This window comes from Carex rostrata, chromosome 13, assembly GCF_964058835.1.
Source record: "Carex rostrata chromosome 13, lpCarRost1.2, whole genome shotgun sequence".
NCBI classification, from domain to species: domain Eukaryota; kingdom Viridiplantae; phylum Streptophyta; class Magnoliopsida; order Poales; family Cyperaceae; genus Carex; species Carex rostrata.
The window spans coordinates 1422495-1437192 of record NC_135930.1 but is presented as its reverse complement, the minus strand read 5'-3'; the positions used below and the strand labels follow the sequence as shown (position 1 = coordinate 1437192).

General features: G+C 32.3%; 1 protein-coding gene across 1 annotated transcript; it reads left to right on the top strand.

Annotated features, from left to right (window-relative positions):
• The first annotated feature begins 528 nt into the window (after positions 1–528).
• Positions 529–3366, top strand: KCO6 (Ca2+ activated outward rectifying K+ channel 6). Its single transcript, XM_078314122.1, has 3 exons — positions 529–1353; positions 1834–2282; positions 2960–3366. The coding sequence occupies exons 1-3, from the start codon at positions 622–624 to the stop codon at positions 3165–3167; spliced, it is 1389 nt and encodes a 462-aa protein (XP_078170248.1). The 5' UTR covers positions 529–621; the 3' UTR covers positions 3168–3366.
• Positions 3367–14698: the final 11332 nt, after the last annotated feature.

The window sequence follows — 14698 nt, the reverse complement described above, 5'->3', positions numbered from 1 at the left end:
ATTCAGAAAAATGTAAAATTTGATATGCAAACACATTTTAACATATCCATCAAGTTGAACGGTTTGGATCGACTGTTTGGACTTTGAAAATACACGGTGTCATCCGACCCCTCCTCTATATATTAATAGTTTTCTGATCAATTTTAATAATCTAAAGTATGATAATTAATCGTCTAATAAAATTTTGAAAAAAATAAAAATAAAATTTTATAAGTATAATAATTTATAATTTTCTCTTTGGTTAGTCGTGTATTATATGGATGACATTAAAATAATGATAAAGACTTATGATTTTCGATAACCAAATGTATCTTTCATAATTAGAAAATTACTTATAAATTAATTTGATACCGTGATAATTTTTATAAGATTTGAATGCAATTATAAATAAATATAATTTATTCAACATTGAGTACCAATTCTATTTTATTTAATTATTACACCAGGTCCATAGTCCATGCACCAATCTATCTACGGCGCAAACTCCGTCTCATCTCATATGCTTCTTCACCATTTCCAAATCCCTATCCCCCACAAAATCCAAAACAAGAAAAGATACCTCTTTCTCCTTCTAACAAGACGACAAAAACAAGAAAGGAAGAAAAAGAAACGGCAGCAAAAATGGCTTCGGCCACAACAGAACCTCTCCTCTCCTCTTCCCATTCCCCATCTCACTCCATCACCATTCCTCCCTCTCCTTCTCCTTCCTCCACCCCTTTCTTCTCCTCCTCTCTTACCCCTCTCCCTGAAGACTCTGAACTCCCCTCTTCCCCTTACCCTTCCTCTCCTTCTTTAAAATCTCTTCTAATCTTTGGTCCCTCTCCTTCTCCTTCAGACGACGGACCACCTACAAACCCTAACCCTAACCACCCCATTCCTTCTCCCCGCACCCCTCATTCTCCTCTCTTCCCCTCCTCCGCCGATGACAATTTCTTCTCATCCAAGAACAATCATCACCTTAACAACCTCCACCGATGCCGCACCGCACCCTCAATGTCCCCTCTCAACAACTCTTCTCTCCCGCAAGAAGATTCCAAAACCCAACATGCTGACATGGCACCTGTGGGGCCTGCAGTGGTACGAAGCGCATTTATTTACCTCGCATGTTACCTCTGCTTCGGTGTGATTGTTTTCACAATCGCGCCGGATAATTTCGATGCTACGGGGGATTCGACGCATCCGATTGTAGATGCTTTGTATTTCTGTATTGTCACCATGTGCACAATTGGATACGGCGATATCACGCCTGCCACACCTGCGGCGAAGATCTTCTCGATTCTGTTTGTGATTATCGGGTTTGGGTTCGTGGATATTTTGCTATCTGGCATGGTCTCCTTTGTTCTTGATCTACAGGTATCCTTATTTTAGGATTGTACCGGGTACAGATTTTAATAGAGCAGTTTTGGCTTCATGCAGTGCACAAATGGTGTTTTGATCTATAGTATGTGCGCTGCATGAAGCCAAAACTGCTCTGTTAAATATTTTGCTCACATTAAGCACTTGCCTTTTAGTTTTGAAAGATTCTAAAGTAATAGAAAAGAAGTAATAGAAAAGGACCAAAAGGTGCAAACTTTATAAATTTTTGCTGTTCATTTTCTGCTTCATTGTATCAGAACAGACATGTTTTGAATCTCTGGTAAACAGTACGTGTTACCAGACTTTAATGTCTTACCAGTAAATATAAACAATTTATTACCACTTACCATTCAATGTGACTATTGTTTTTAATATAAATTTGTATAAAATTGGTGGATTGATAATTATGTTTTCCAATAGTTGTGTTAATTTAGTGCTGCTTGTTTAAATTGAAATGTTACTTTCTGGAATCTCTAGGAATCTCTTCTCTTAACAGCAGCTAAAAAACCAGACCACCCTCATGCGCACGACCTGGCACGCCGGTACATAGTAGATGTCAAAAAGGGCCGAATGCGAATCCGTCTCAAGGTTGGTCTTGCTCTTGGTGTGGTCGTCCTCTGTGTGGGCATCGGTGCAGTTGTTCTCTGCTTCATTGAAAACCTTAACGGACTCGATGCACTATACCTATCTGTTATGTCAGTTACGACAGTTGGGTATGGTGACCGGGCATTCAAGACAATGCCAGGAAGGGTATTTGCATCAATTTGGTTGTTGGTCTCAACTCTTACGGTTGCTAGGGCATTTCTGTACTTGGCCGAGATGAGAATCGAAAAGAGGCATCGAAAGATTGCAAATTTTGTTCTGTCGAGAGACATGACGATTTCTGAGTTCCTAGAAGCTGATATTGATCATAATGGATTTGTCACGTAAGTTCAATAAGTCTTGGCTTTTTATTTAAATAATTTATATGGTTTACTAAATTTCAACATTATCTAAAGTTTTGCTTGAATCTGATTTGCAAAATTATTGCAGCTTTGTGACCCACATATTTAATGATTTCGTTGTCATAGTGCCAAATTTGAGCTCATATAGTATCAGTCCATTCTACAATTTGAATAGTATGTGCGAAAAGTAATTGATAGAGATTGCACTGATTAGGACAAAAAAATAGAATCCTTATCTTTAATGACAAAATAGAAGGATAAATCATTTTTCGGGACCAATCGTTTGAGGAACCAATTTCGGGTCCCCCAAGAGTTGCTTTGCTCATGTTGGGAATATTATGACCAAATTAGTTTACTTTTGGTTCAATTTAAATCAAGAGAAAGAACGACCAACGGCTTTTGAGCACCAATTTCGTTGTCACCGTATTAGCCTTTTGGAGTAAATAGATTGACAGAGCAGTTGTGGCTTCATGCAGTGCACAGACTGTAGAATCAAAATAGCTTTGCATATGGTTTGTGCATTGTATGAAGCCAAAACTGCTCTGTTAAAATCTTTACCCTTCTTTTGGCCCCAAGTCCTCTTATCTGTTTTTGTTGCTGGTAAATTTTTTTTTGTGGTACATGATGCAATTTTTTTTTGTTTTGTGGATTATTTTCAGAAAATCAGAGTTTGTGGTGTATAAACTAAAGGAGATGGGGAAGATAACGGAGAAGGATGTGATGCTAATATGCGAACAATTTGAGAGACTTGACAACAGCAAATGTGGTAAAATCACACTTTCTGCTCTCATTGATAGCCGTCATTTGGACACCAGTAGAAGTGTTAGAAGTGTTCTGAGCAATAGCAGCTCAGCAAGGCATAAGTAGTGTGTTGTTCTAAGTAGTGTGTTTGTGATAAATCTTTACCAGCTCAGCAAGGCATAAATAGCTGCTATTGCTCAGCTCAGCAATAACACTACTATCTGAATTTAGTATATATACGAAACCGTGTTTGTATAATCCGCAAACACGGTCTTCTAAGTAGAATATTAGATTCAATAGTGTTTTATATATAGAATTTCAGATATTTAGGGACCACTTTATATATGTAGAATTGCAGATGATATTATCAGAACAATTTATCTGATCAAAGCAAACTTAGAAACTGTCATAAATGTTTTTACAATTATTGTTTGACTTTCTGGCAAATTTGCCAAGTATTTGCCAGAAAAATCTTTACCAGAGTTCTGTTTAGTAAATATAGCTATTAACAATTAATGTGTTGTTGCGTACAAGTACACGCTATAAACATAGTCAGTAGCTATTTTACATTTAGATTTAGTGGAAAAATATGTTCTCAAAATTGCAATTATGTTTCTTGATAGGAAAAAAAATATTTATTTATAATCAGAGTCCGGCTTATAATTCCAGCCTAAGTTATAATGAGTCACTTTTTGCGATTTCAAAGCCCGAATAGTTAATTTGAACCGCTCAACATAATCTCCATATAAAAATGTGCTTTGAGATCAAATTTTATATTTTTCTGATTTTTTTTTACTATTTGTTTAGACGGTTACAAAATCACTGTTTTGAATTATCTAAAAATAGTGATTTTGTACATTTAAAAAAAAAAGTAAAGAAATTTTTAAAAATATAAAATTTGGTCTCTAAGCAAATTTTAATATGGCAAATATTTTGAGCTGTTCAGATCTACTATTTGGACTTCGAAATTGCAAAGATCGACTCGATATAAATTAAGTTGAAATTATAACATTATGACATTAGTCCGACTCTCCATATTGAATATGTTATAAACTGTTCCAACTTGTTCTAGCATTGAACTTTATTATCAACTGGAAGAGAAACATGTAATTTGATTTTTAAAATTCTAGAGTACATAAATCCTTAAAAAAAAATTAAAAGTGAATTTAAGCAGCTCTCAGTACCACTTTGAACTGCCAAAATTTTCTTTGCAAATCAGTTTTGTCATTCATGAGAAACTTGTTATTTGTGCGCAGAAAATTAATGTTTTATTCTTTTCTTAACATCGAAGAATTTTTATTATTTAAGAAAATTATTTATTTGCAGAAAATCAATATTTATATCAAAATAAAATGTTATTAATTAGATCATTTACCCTTAAAAAATAATACTTTATATATAGGTCCGTTCCTTCCTATATCAAGAATTAATTAAAAATGAAACCATCATTTTCTCCAGTAGCATCACCTTGATAAGTTGGAACTTGCCTTGGAAGTCAAAGAAATGAAATGGAGGGTTCCCTTTTAAGATGAAATTGGGAGAGTCATGAAAATGATTTGATGGAACAATCTCGAATTTTATTATTCGAGATTTTTTTTATCTTTTTTTTTGTCGTTTACGTCATAAATTTCAGGTGGGTACCATCTTCTCCGTGACTGATAATTACACATCTTATATGTTGCTAAGTCGCTTTATTTGAATCCAGATATACTGATATTTTTTCAAAAAAAATTATCAAATAATAATATATTTTTGTTATAAAATATTAAAATTCTAAAAACTATATTTTTACCAATTTAACAAAATTTAATTGGAATGTTTTAATCTTGTTATGTGTATCATTAATGATTTTATCTCAAAATATATATATATTTTATTAGAAGTTGTTTGAATGAATTAAAAAAGCATGCTGAAAATATGATATGCTCAATGAAGAAATTTTTTTCGGGAATTAGTATGAAGGCTAGTTTTAGAATTTTATTTATCTTTTTAGAGAATCTATTTTTTTTTAAATAAGTCATTATTGTACTATATATAAAATAAGTTAAGTTGGAATACAATATTTTCTCAAAAAAAAAAAAAAAATTCTCTCACTCTAATTTCAACCTCTCTTCTAGAGTCTTAATAATGCTGCAAAAAAATGGTAAATATTTTATAGTCAAAGTATAAATGCCTGTTAATTAGTAAAAGTAACTTGTGCATTCAGTATAAATACTTTATGATTCAGAATATAAACGGCTATTTTGGAAGATAAAAAAAGACATCAATTTTTTCCATGAAAAAAATATTTTTTATTGAAAAAAGTTCATCACTATTTTGTTGTCATTCGTATTATAAATTTTGATATGTCTATTTTTTATTTTTTATTTTTTTAAGATTTGTTTAAAATTGCATTATTACTTCGCATGGAAAGAAGAGAAGGCCATAAAAATCACTGTTATAATATGCACGTGTAAATGTTTTTATGAAAAATTTAGGAAAAAAAATCATAATTTTGTATTTCTATAAGATTTCTTTTTTAATTATGTATTACATAAATTTTTCCAAATATTAATTTTAAAATTAATGATTTCCATAAAAGACTTGCACAATTATAATTTTTCTAACTCCAAATTTTTTATATAAGTTTTTTGTGAATTTGTGTATCTTAATTATTTTTTAAATTAATTTAGCTGACATTTTTTCCTTTTTTTTCCTTTTGTAATTTTATTTGAGAAAATTTATTTATTTCAAACACTTCCTTATTATGCACAATTATTATGTTGAACTTTTTCAGATATTTAGAGAATGATTATTTTGAGATTTTGGTGTCTATTTGAAAAAAGTATAGACAACATGTATTAACAAGTGATTGCAGTTAATGCATGTTTTAAAGTAAATTATAATGATAAATCACAATTGTGATAATTATAAATAAGTTTAACTCTTATATGGTATTGATATATATTAACTCTTGTATCCTTTTGAAATTTATCATATTTATCATAAATTTGAAATTTATCATATAATTGATTTTCTCTGATATCTTAATATATAAATATTATAAATAATAAATATACTATAAATTAAGTTGAAATATAATTTATTTTGAACTCAGGTGATCAAATTTATATTTATAGTAGATAAGCTAGTTATTAAGAAGTTATAAAAAGTATGCAAAGAAACAAAAAGCGCGTGAATAGAGAACAATAAATGAGTGATTTTGCATCACAGCTTTTGGCACTGTAACGAAAGATATATTCATGGTTCAAAAGAAGAATCGTCATCTCAGGTTGAATCAGTTTCTTAATAAAAGTAATTTTATTAATATAATTTTCTGATTTGACTTGTCATGTAGATCATGACATATATATATCTATAACTCTCCTTTTTCCTTTCTTTCGCCGTCTATATTGAAATCACTATCGGCAGTGCATTTGAATTGCGTGATAAACAAATTAATATGTAATTAACTATATAATATATTACTAATTAAATGCAATTAACGATAATAACAGGCATGCACGCATCCAAAAATAAAACCACTAACATACTACTAATTGACCATAAATTTGCTTCAATACATGCTAAATATAGAATAACTTAAAATATAGAGAAATTTAGATATATACCCATCATAACTTTTTCAATTAGATATTTCCCCATCAAAACTTCAAAATTAGTTATTTCCCTATCTAAATATAACTATATTATAAATATACCCATTATTCAGTTAAATCAATTAAAAACACAAATTAATAGTAATAGAGAAATAAAAGGACAATTATACCCTTACATTAAAAACACTGATCATGTATGTTTGATCTTATATGGTCTTTATGCTTTACCTGTATTGAATTTGCAATATAAAATGATTGGTTCTCTATCGAATTTGCAACAAATTTGTTATATTATATTTTGTTTTTAGTATCATTACTTTTTTCTTGTGTCCTTGGTGTTGAGAAGCATTCGAGCACCTGCAAAGATACTGACAAATTACATGGTCCTCAAGGTTACTGGTGTTCCAAATATTTAAGAAAACGCAAAATGCTGAAATGAATCTAACTGAGAAATTACAATGTCAGAGACGGTTAGCATGCACCGGTAAAGGTTTTGTTTACTGTGCAATTGAAGGTGCTGGTTCTTTTCTCCCATACGTTCTGTTTTGTTAACTACACATATTCATGCACTTCAAGTGTTCGTAGAAATGTCTAGCCGAAGAAATTAGTCAATTTCCGTGCTTTCCTTCTATTGAATCTCTCCCAGATAAAGTTGTCCCCACAAGCCAAGGATGACATCCAGTGGCGGTGGAGCAAGACAGGCAGTTCAAGGTGAAATCGGCATACACGGCTATAAATGATGGACCAAAAATTAGCATCTACTGTCAACAGAATATGTGCACTCAATACCCCGCCACGAATGAAGGTGTTTGGCTGGTTATTGTTATTAAATAGAATATTAGTAATCGATAACTTAGCAAAAGGGGTTCATACTTGCCCAATAGATGTATCATGTGCAAAATGGATTTTGAAGCGGTTACTTGTTTTACAAATCAAGTCCTTTCAGAGCAAAACATTTCTGTGCAAGTGATTAAGTATACAAGCTACCACAAAGGCAATAGTGCATAATGTTTACGGTACAAAGGAAAGAGCGATATTGCTAACGTCCCAATTCTTCGTTTGGAGGGAGAGATATGGTGAATTTTCTGAGAAGAATCAAAGGTTATGAGGCAACTGGTAGACGAAGTTCTATGCCAGATACAAACTGAACAAGGATGGTCACTCCTTAGAATTTTGTTTCTGTTTTATCGTTTTTCTCATATTTTCTTTGTGTCTTTTCTTATTAACATTGTTTGGCTGAACTGTTTCTTCGTTACTGAACCTCTGTAACCCTTGATCCATCAATAAGATGTTTTTAATTAAGGGTATAATTGTCCTTTTATTTCTCTATTACTATTAATTAGTGTTTTTAATTGACTTAATTGAATAATGGGTATATTTATAATATAATCATATTTATATGGGGAAATAACTAATTTTGAAGTTTTGATGGGGAAATATATATCTAATTGAAGAAGTTATGATGGGTATATATCTAAATTTCTCTAAAATATAACAAAACTAATATAATTTTCTAATTTGACTTGTCATGTACATCATTACATATAACTTCTATCGCAATAAATTTGAATTGTGTAGTAAACAAATTAATATCTATTCAATGGTAATTATGTGTCGATTATACAACTATTATGATTATATTATTAAGATGCAAAGATAAATTAAGTGGCCGTATCTAGGGTTGTAAACGAGCTGGCTTGGGCCGAGCTGGGCCGTAGCTCAGCTCGTTAATTTAGGCTTGAGCTGGACCTAGGTCTTCCGAGCCAAAAGCCTTGGCTCAGCTTGTGATAAGCCAGCCCGAGCTAGCTCGCGAGTTGACGAGCTGGCTCACTGGGCTTTATTGGACTGCTATTATACAATTCAAAAAATATAAAATAAGAAAACTCATTCATACATGCAACAGCCAAGTCAATTTATGCAACAGTCCACTAAATATTATAAATTCATGCAACAACCAAGCCAATTCATACAACATTTAAATCAACACACAAATCAGCTAATGGGCCGAGCTGGCTCAGTCTGAGCTAACCTCTGACTCAGCTTGTTTATTTTGGCCCGAGCCTGAGCCGAGCTGGCTCGTTAACAGCTCGATCCACTATCGAGCGAGCTAGAGGCGAGCCACGAGCTTTTTTGACAGCCCTAGCCGTATCTAGACGTTGAATTTACTTTTTTAATCTACATCAACTTTTTAATTATATACGTCAACAGTGATGGAAATTAGTCATTTCATTACCAGTTTCAACACATGTCACCAGTACGCCGCGGCATGTTATATTACATATCTCGATTTCGTGACGTGATTCGTATATTGCGTGATGTGTCTCCATTCAATCGAAAATGCATACGTCACGCAAATTGATTTGGTCAGGGGCGAATCCATAATTTCGGTCAGAGTAAGACACTAATTGGATTCAAATAACTATTCAGGTTCAAAACCATTAACTTATCAGATACACAATTATAACTTCATCTCTATATCTATTTATTATAAAAATGTTATAATTATAAAATCAAGTGATACAGTATTGAAATATTTTTAATAAGTTAGTTAAAAATTCATTTGACACAATTCAAAGTGGGACTATTCTTAGCCAATTAGCAAATTGAAATCAAAGTTTAGAAAAAGAAATTACCGAAATATAAGTGTTGGATAATAAAAGGCACACAAAGTTTAGCCAATTCATTTCTTAGAATTGTAATAATATATAGATTCCACCAATTTGTCTTGTTATCACCTTTTCTTTCATGCTATTTACGAAGTAGAGTATCGCATATCCGAAAAAACGAAATACACATAATCGATCAAAACTCAAAAGAGATCGGTTCAAAAATCGGACTAACTCGAATTAGGAGTATGCACTACATCGAATCAGGAGTAGACACATTAAACAATTAGTACTAGATCGAATTAAAAAAAATTCAATTTCAACATAGATTTGTCAATAGATCTGGTCACATCACATCACGTCGTGTGAAATGTGACTAAATTTTTCAACATTATTTCTTTATTTTAATATTTTTTCAATAATTCATATTCTTTTAATATATATATTTTTTTTCTAGAAAACTAATTTAAAATATGAAAAAAGTAATTAACAATAACCAATCACGTCCATTTTGATCACTCCACTTGTAATTATAATGTGATAAATTATGTCACGTGACATCCGCACTTGTCACATCATCTCATGTGAAAGATTGTAACGTGGGATCACTGAAATCTCACTAATAACTTTTTTAACACATACAGTGCAATCATGAGCGAGAACAATGCAAAATCTATCCAGCAAGTAAATCACTCGCCACACAAAAGACTAGACACAGCGAACATAATATACCAAAGATGCCAATTAATGTTTTCAAGCAGGGATTTGCACTGATATATATACATATATTATGAACTAGTCTCTGGACATGTCTTGACATTTGTATCTGTTTAGAATAATTTTATTTGTATTCATTCTTTTATCTTATTGTTACGGTTAACGGATGACCAATAGATATATAATAGTTACTCTCGCAGAGGCAGCATTTTAATTACATGAATGTAAGTATGAGTGAGTCTATGGTACTATGCATATCACGGGTTGTTACCGTGCTACGGCTCTATATTCGAGTTTTCAAATCCTAACGGTCGATCCAAACCGTTCATCTTGTTCTCCATATTAATATGTGTTTGGAGACTAAATTTTACATTTTTTGAAATTTTTCTACTATTTTTTTAGATATTTAGAAAATCACTTGATCTGAAAATTCTGGACCATCCAAAAACAGTGATTTTCAATAAATCTAAAAAAATAGTAAAAAAATTTCAAAAAATGTAAAATTTGGTCTCCAAACACATATTAATATGGAGAACAAGATGAACGGTTCGGATCGACCGTTAGGATTTGAAAACTCAAATATAGAGCCGTAGTACGGTGCCAAATTGTAATATGCATAGTACCATAGACTCACTCATGTAAGTATTCTTAAATTAATGCAAAAAAATGTAAATTCATTTACTGGCGCCAGTTTTTTTCCCCTCAATTTCATTGTTTATACCTGACATCTTATTAGGTGAAGAGCACATGATCAACCTCATGCTCATTAATTTGTCATGGCATTAATTAGACTAATAAGGAACACAATTAGAATTATAATCATACAAATGTAGACTTCTTCCAGAACCAAAAGTGTTTAAATAGCTCACCTAAACATTGATCAACCTATTATAATGACAAACAATCAAACTTGAGACATTAATTTTAAACAAAAAGAGCAAACAAAATAAGATGATGGAGAAAGCTGACATAAATAAGACTCTCAAGGGTAGATGATTTGCAATTAGCTATGAAATTTTGGAGTATTTCTAAATAAAATTGCAAAAAATTAGTTAGGAAAATTTGTCAATTGTCAGATTCAAAAGATTAAGAAGATGATATCTCCTGATATAATCCTAAGTTTTTAAAATTTTAGTAAGTCAAATTTCTCGCAGTTACAGTAGCAATGGACCATGGTGATTCTGAGATTAAGTACGGTATTTCAAATAAAATTCTGGATGCTTATTGTAAAATTCAGGTTACTGACAAGAGATATTCATATATATGTGATTAGTAAGGGCAACGTGATTCTGATTAGGATATGTAATTGTGAGTTTCCTTGGTGGAGAATTCAAGAAAATTAAAAGAAATAAAAGGAGAAAAAAATGAGTATATAGATGAAAATTTTGAATTACCAATCATGTTTTGTAAATAATTTGTGTTTGTTTTTATTCATCTTTGGTGTTTTTTCTGTTCTTCTTTTTTCTCTCTTTGTACAAAGACGCCAACACCTTAAATATTTATTAGTCAAATTAAGAGTTCATTATCTCAATTACTGAAATAGATACGCCGATTATTTTATTTCTAGCATTTCAGAAAAAAAATATGTGAAAAGTTACACGGTTATATTGATATTTAAATTCGAAACTACGGTGTCAACGAATATAAAATGAGTCAGATATGAATTTTTTTCATAGCCTAACCTATTATTATGTTAATAAAAAAAAACACAACGATAAACTAAACAAAAATAAAACCCTACTCGTATCCATTTTATTGAACACTATATGAATCAAGTAAAGGAATGAAAAAAAAAATTGTTGAATAGATATATATATATGAGTCATGAATAAAGCTATATTACATTATAACAGATGTCGGATGGACTTCAAATTTGTGCAGAATTTAGTCGCTATATGAATAAGAGAGATGAAAACATTAAAACAGTGTACGCTTCGACTCTCCGTTAGAGCTTTGAAATTACAGGGGCACAATTCTCCGATCGATCTGTGTCGTGACACCCCTTTTGCTTTCAATCTACAAAATCACTCTCGATCTTGCTGTCATTCTGAACTTGAGTTGAGAGAGCTTTCTCAAATATTTCTGAACAAGCTAGGGAATTTGAGGCAAGAATATAATCTCTTGAATCGAACTTAATTTTATCTTGATCCTTTTGCATCGATCTTTCTCAGAGTTTTCTGAAGGGATCTCTTGTAGAGGGAGAACAACGGTGCGAGAGCAGCTAAGAAGGAGCGAGCTAGCTAGACCAGCCAAGGGAGAACATGTACAGATCAACGACCAGTTTCTTATTCTTTAGCGATAATTGAAATATATATCCGTCCAATTCTGTTAAGTTCTTATCCAACGAAATTTTCATGCACTCATCTCAAAGCTCATCGCTGATGAAATAAAATGTTATCAATTATATCATTTTTTCCTTAACACATAATTTTTGTCTGGTACCGGTCCTTCATATATCCATAATTAAAAATTAATGGAACCATCATTTTCTTTGATTGCGTAGCCTTGACAAATTGGAACTTGCGTTGGAAGTCAAATAAATGAAATGGAGGGTTCCCTTTTAAGATGAAATGGAGAGAGGTGAATTTGATGAAATTTTCTCGAATTTATTTATTCGAGATTTTTTTTTTTTTTTTTGCGTTTACGACAGAAATAGTTGATGGCAGGTACATTTTTCTGAACGACTGATAATTAAACCTATTATATGTAGCATTATTTGAATCCAAATATATTGATATTATCTCAAAAAAATATCAAATATAAATATATTTTTGTTATAGAAAATTAATATTCTAAAAATTATATTTTCACTAATTTAACACAATATAACATGAATGTTTTTATTCTTGTTATGTGTATCATTAATGATTTTATCACAAATTATATATTTTTTAGAAGTTGTAAGAATGAATTAAATAGCATGCTGAGAATTTCATATGCTCAATGAAGAAGAAAATGTTCTAAATAAGTTGATTTGTTATCAGTATGAAGGATAGTTTTTCAGAGAATCTATTTGTTATAAATAAGTCATTGTTCTTGTTACGTTACAAAATTTTTACAATAAATTTTTAATGATTTAAAAGCAAGAATCGAAAATCGTTCTAACAAAATGGAAGTCTAAACCTTAATTAAGGTTCCTCTAAATAAGTAAGTTAAGTGTGAATCGAGACCGCGTCGAAATTTTGACGTTCTGAACCTTTTTAGGCCCAGTGCGTCCGCACTGGTAATGAGTGTGGGTGACTGACCCGCACTGACTTCTGTCTTCCTTAAATTGCCTTTGAAATTTCTGTGAGTGCGGATGGATGACCCGCATTGATTCCAATTTCTCTTTTCCTCCAATTCTGACCAAGTCCTGAGTGCGGGTGGCCGACCCGCACTGGAGTCTCAGTGCGTCCGCACTAAACTCGGACTTTTCCAAATTGTGCTGAAGAATAACACCAAGTATTGAGTGCGTCCGCACTGGACTGAGTGCGGGTGATTGACTCGCACTGAAAATGAGTGCGTTCGCACTCGTGTATATTTATGTGTATTTTCAACTGCTGAAAATCTGTTCCAAGTGCTGAGTGCGGGTGGCCGACCCGCACTGAATTGAGTGCGTCCGCACTCGGGGTGTTTTTAACCCTAAAACCCAAATCGAACCTTCTCTCTCTCCCCACAGCCCACTTTCCCCATTTTTATGTTATTTTCGCCCAAGAGAGAAGAAAACGAGCGTGAGAGCTTCCTTTCCCGCCCAAGCTCCCGATTGTTGCGAGAAATCAAAACTGGAACCGAGTAAGCGCCCCTGGATCTCTCCCAACTCTCCGATTCGGTATTCCTTTCTCTCCTTCTCTCTTTTGAAATCTCAAATTTTCTCGATTTCTTGGGTTTTCGTTTTAAACCCGAGATTTTTGTTCGAATAGCTCATGGACTAGTTCCTCTACACTCCTTGCTTGTTTATTTGTCAATCTTTTTCCCGATTTCCTTCCAATTTGTGGATTTTGATTTCTAGGGTTTCGTGCCAAAACTGAAATTGGGCATAATCGTGAATTGATTTGTTTAATCCAACCGATTAGACTTGTAATCGGTAGGGTTGCCTCTTGATCTTGAATTGCTAGAACGTTTAACGGTTAATTTGAGGTTTTGACCAAATTAGGGTTAACCACTTGGTAAATCGAATTGTTACGAGAACCAAAATAGTGAAATGATAAGTGAAGTGTTACCAAAATGAAATTGTATATGGCTAGAGGGCCTAGATGCAAATGTGCTCAATTATAGAGATGGTTAATAAGAAAGAAGGAACCGACAAGAATCGATACCAAAGCATAAGAATTGATTTAGGAATGTATAAACTATTAGCAAACTAAAGTAAACGTATAGACCACTGAACCCGAATTAAACCAGGCCTACTTGTCATGTAGGTGTAGACTCGGTCGAGCAAGACTTTGCTGGACATTTTGAGACGTCTGAACCATAATTTAAGCGGTACGCTCGTCGTAACCAGGTGCGGGATTCTTGGACTTGTTTGATACTTTATTTTCAGGAATTAAACTCTGTATTCGTTTGTCATGTTGAATATCATTGATTGCATCTGTTGCATCTGTTACATCTGTAAAAAAAAAAAATCGTAAAACGTTATAACGTTTTTAAAACGTTATGTAACGTTTTTAAAACGTTATGTAACGTTTTTAAAACGTTATGTAACGTTTTTAAAACGTTATGTAACGTTTTTAAAACGTTATGTAACGTTTTTCACTGT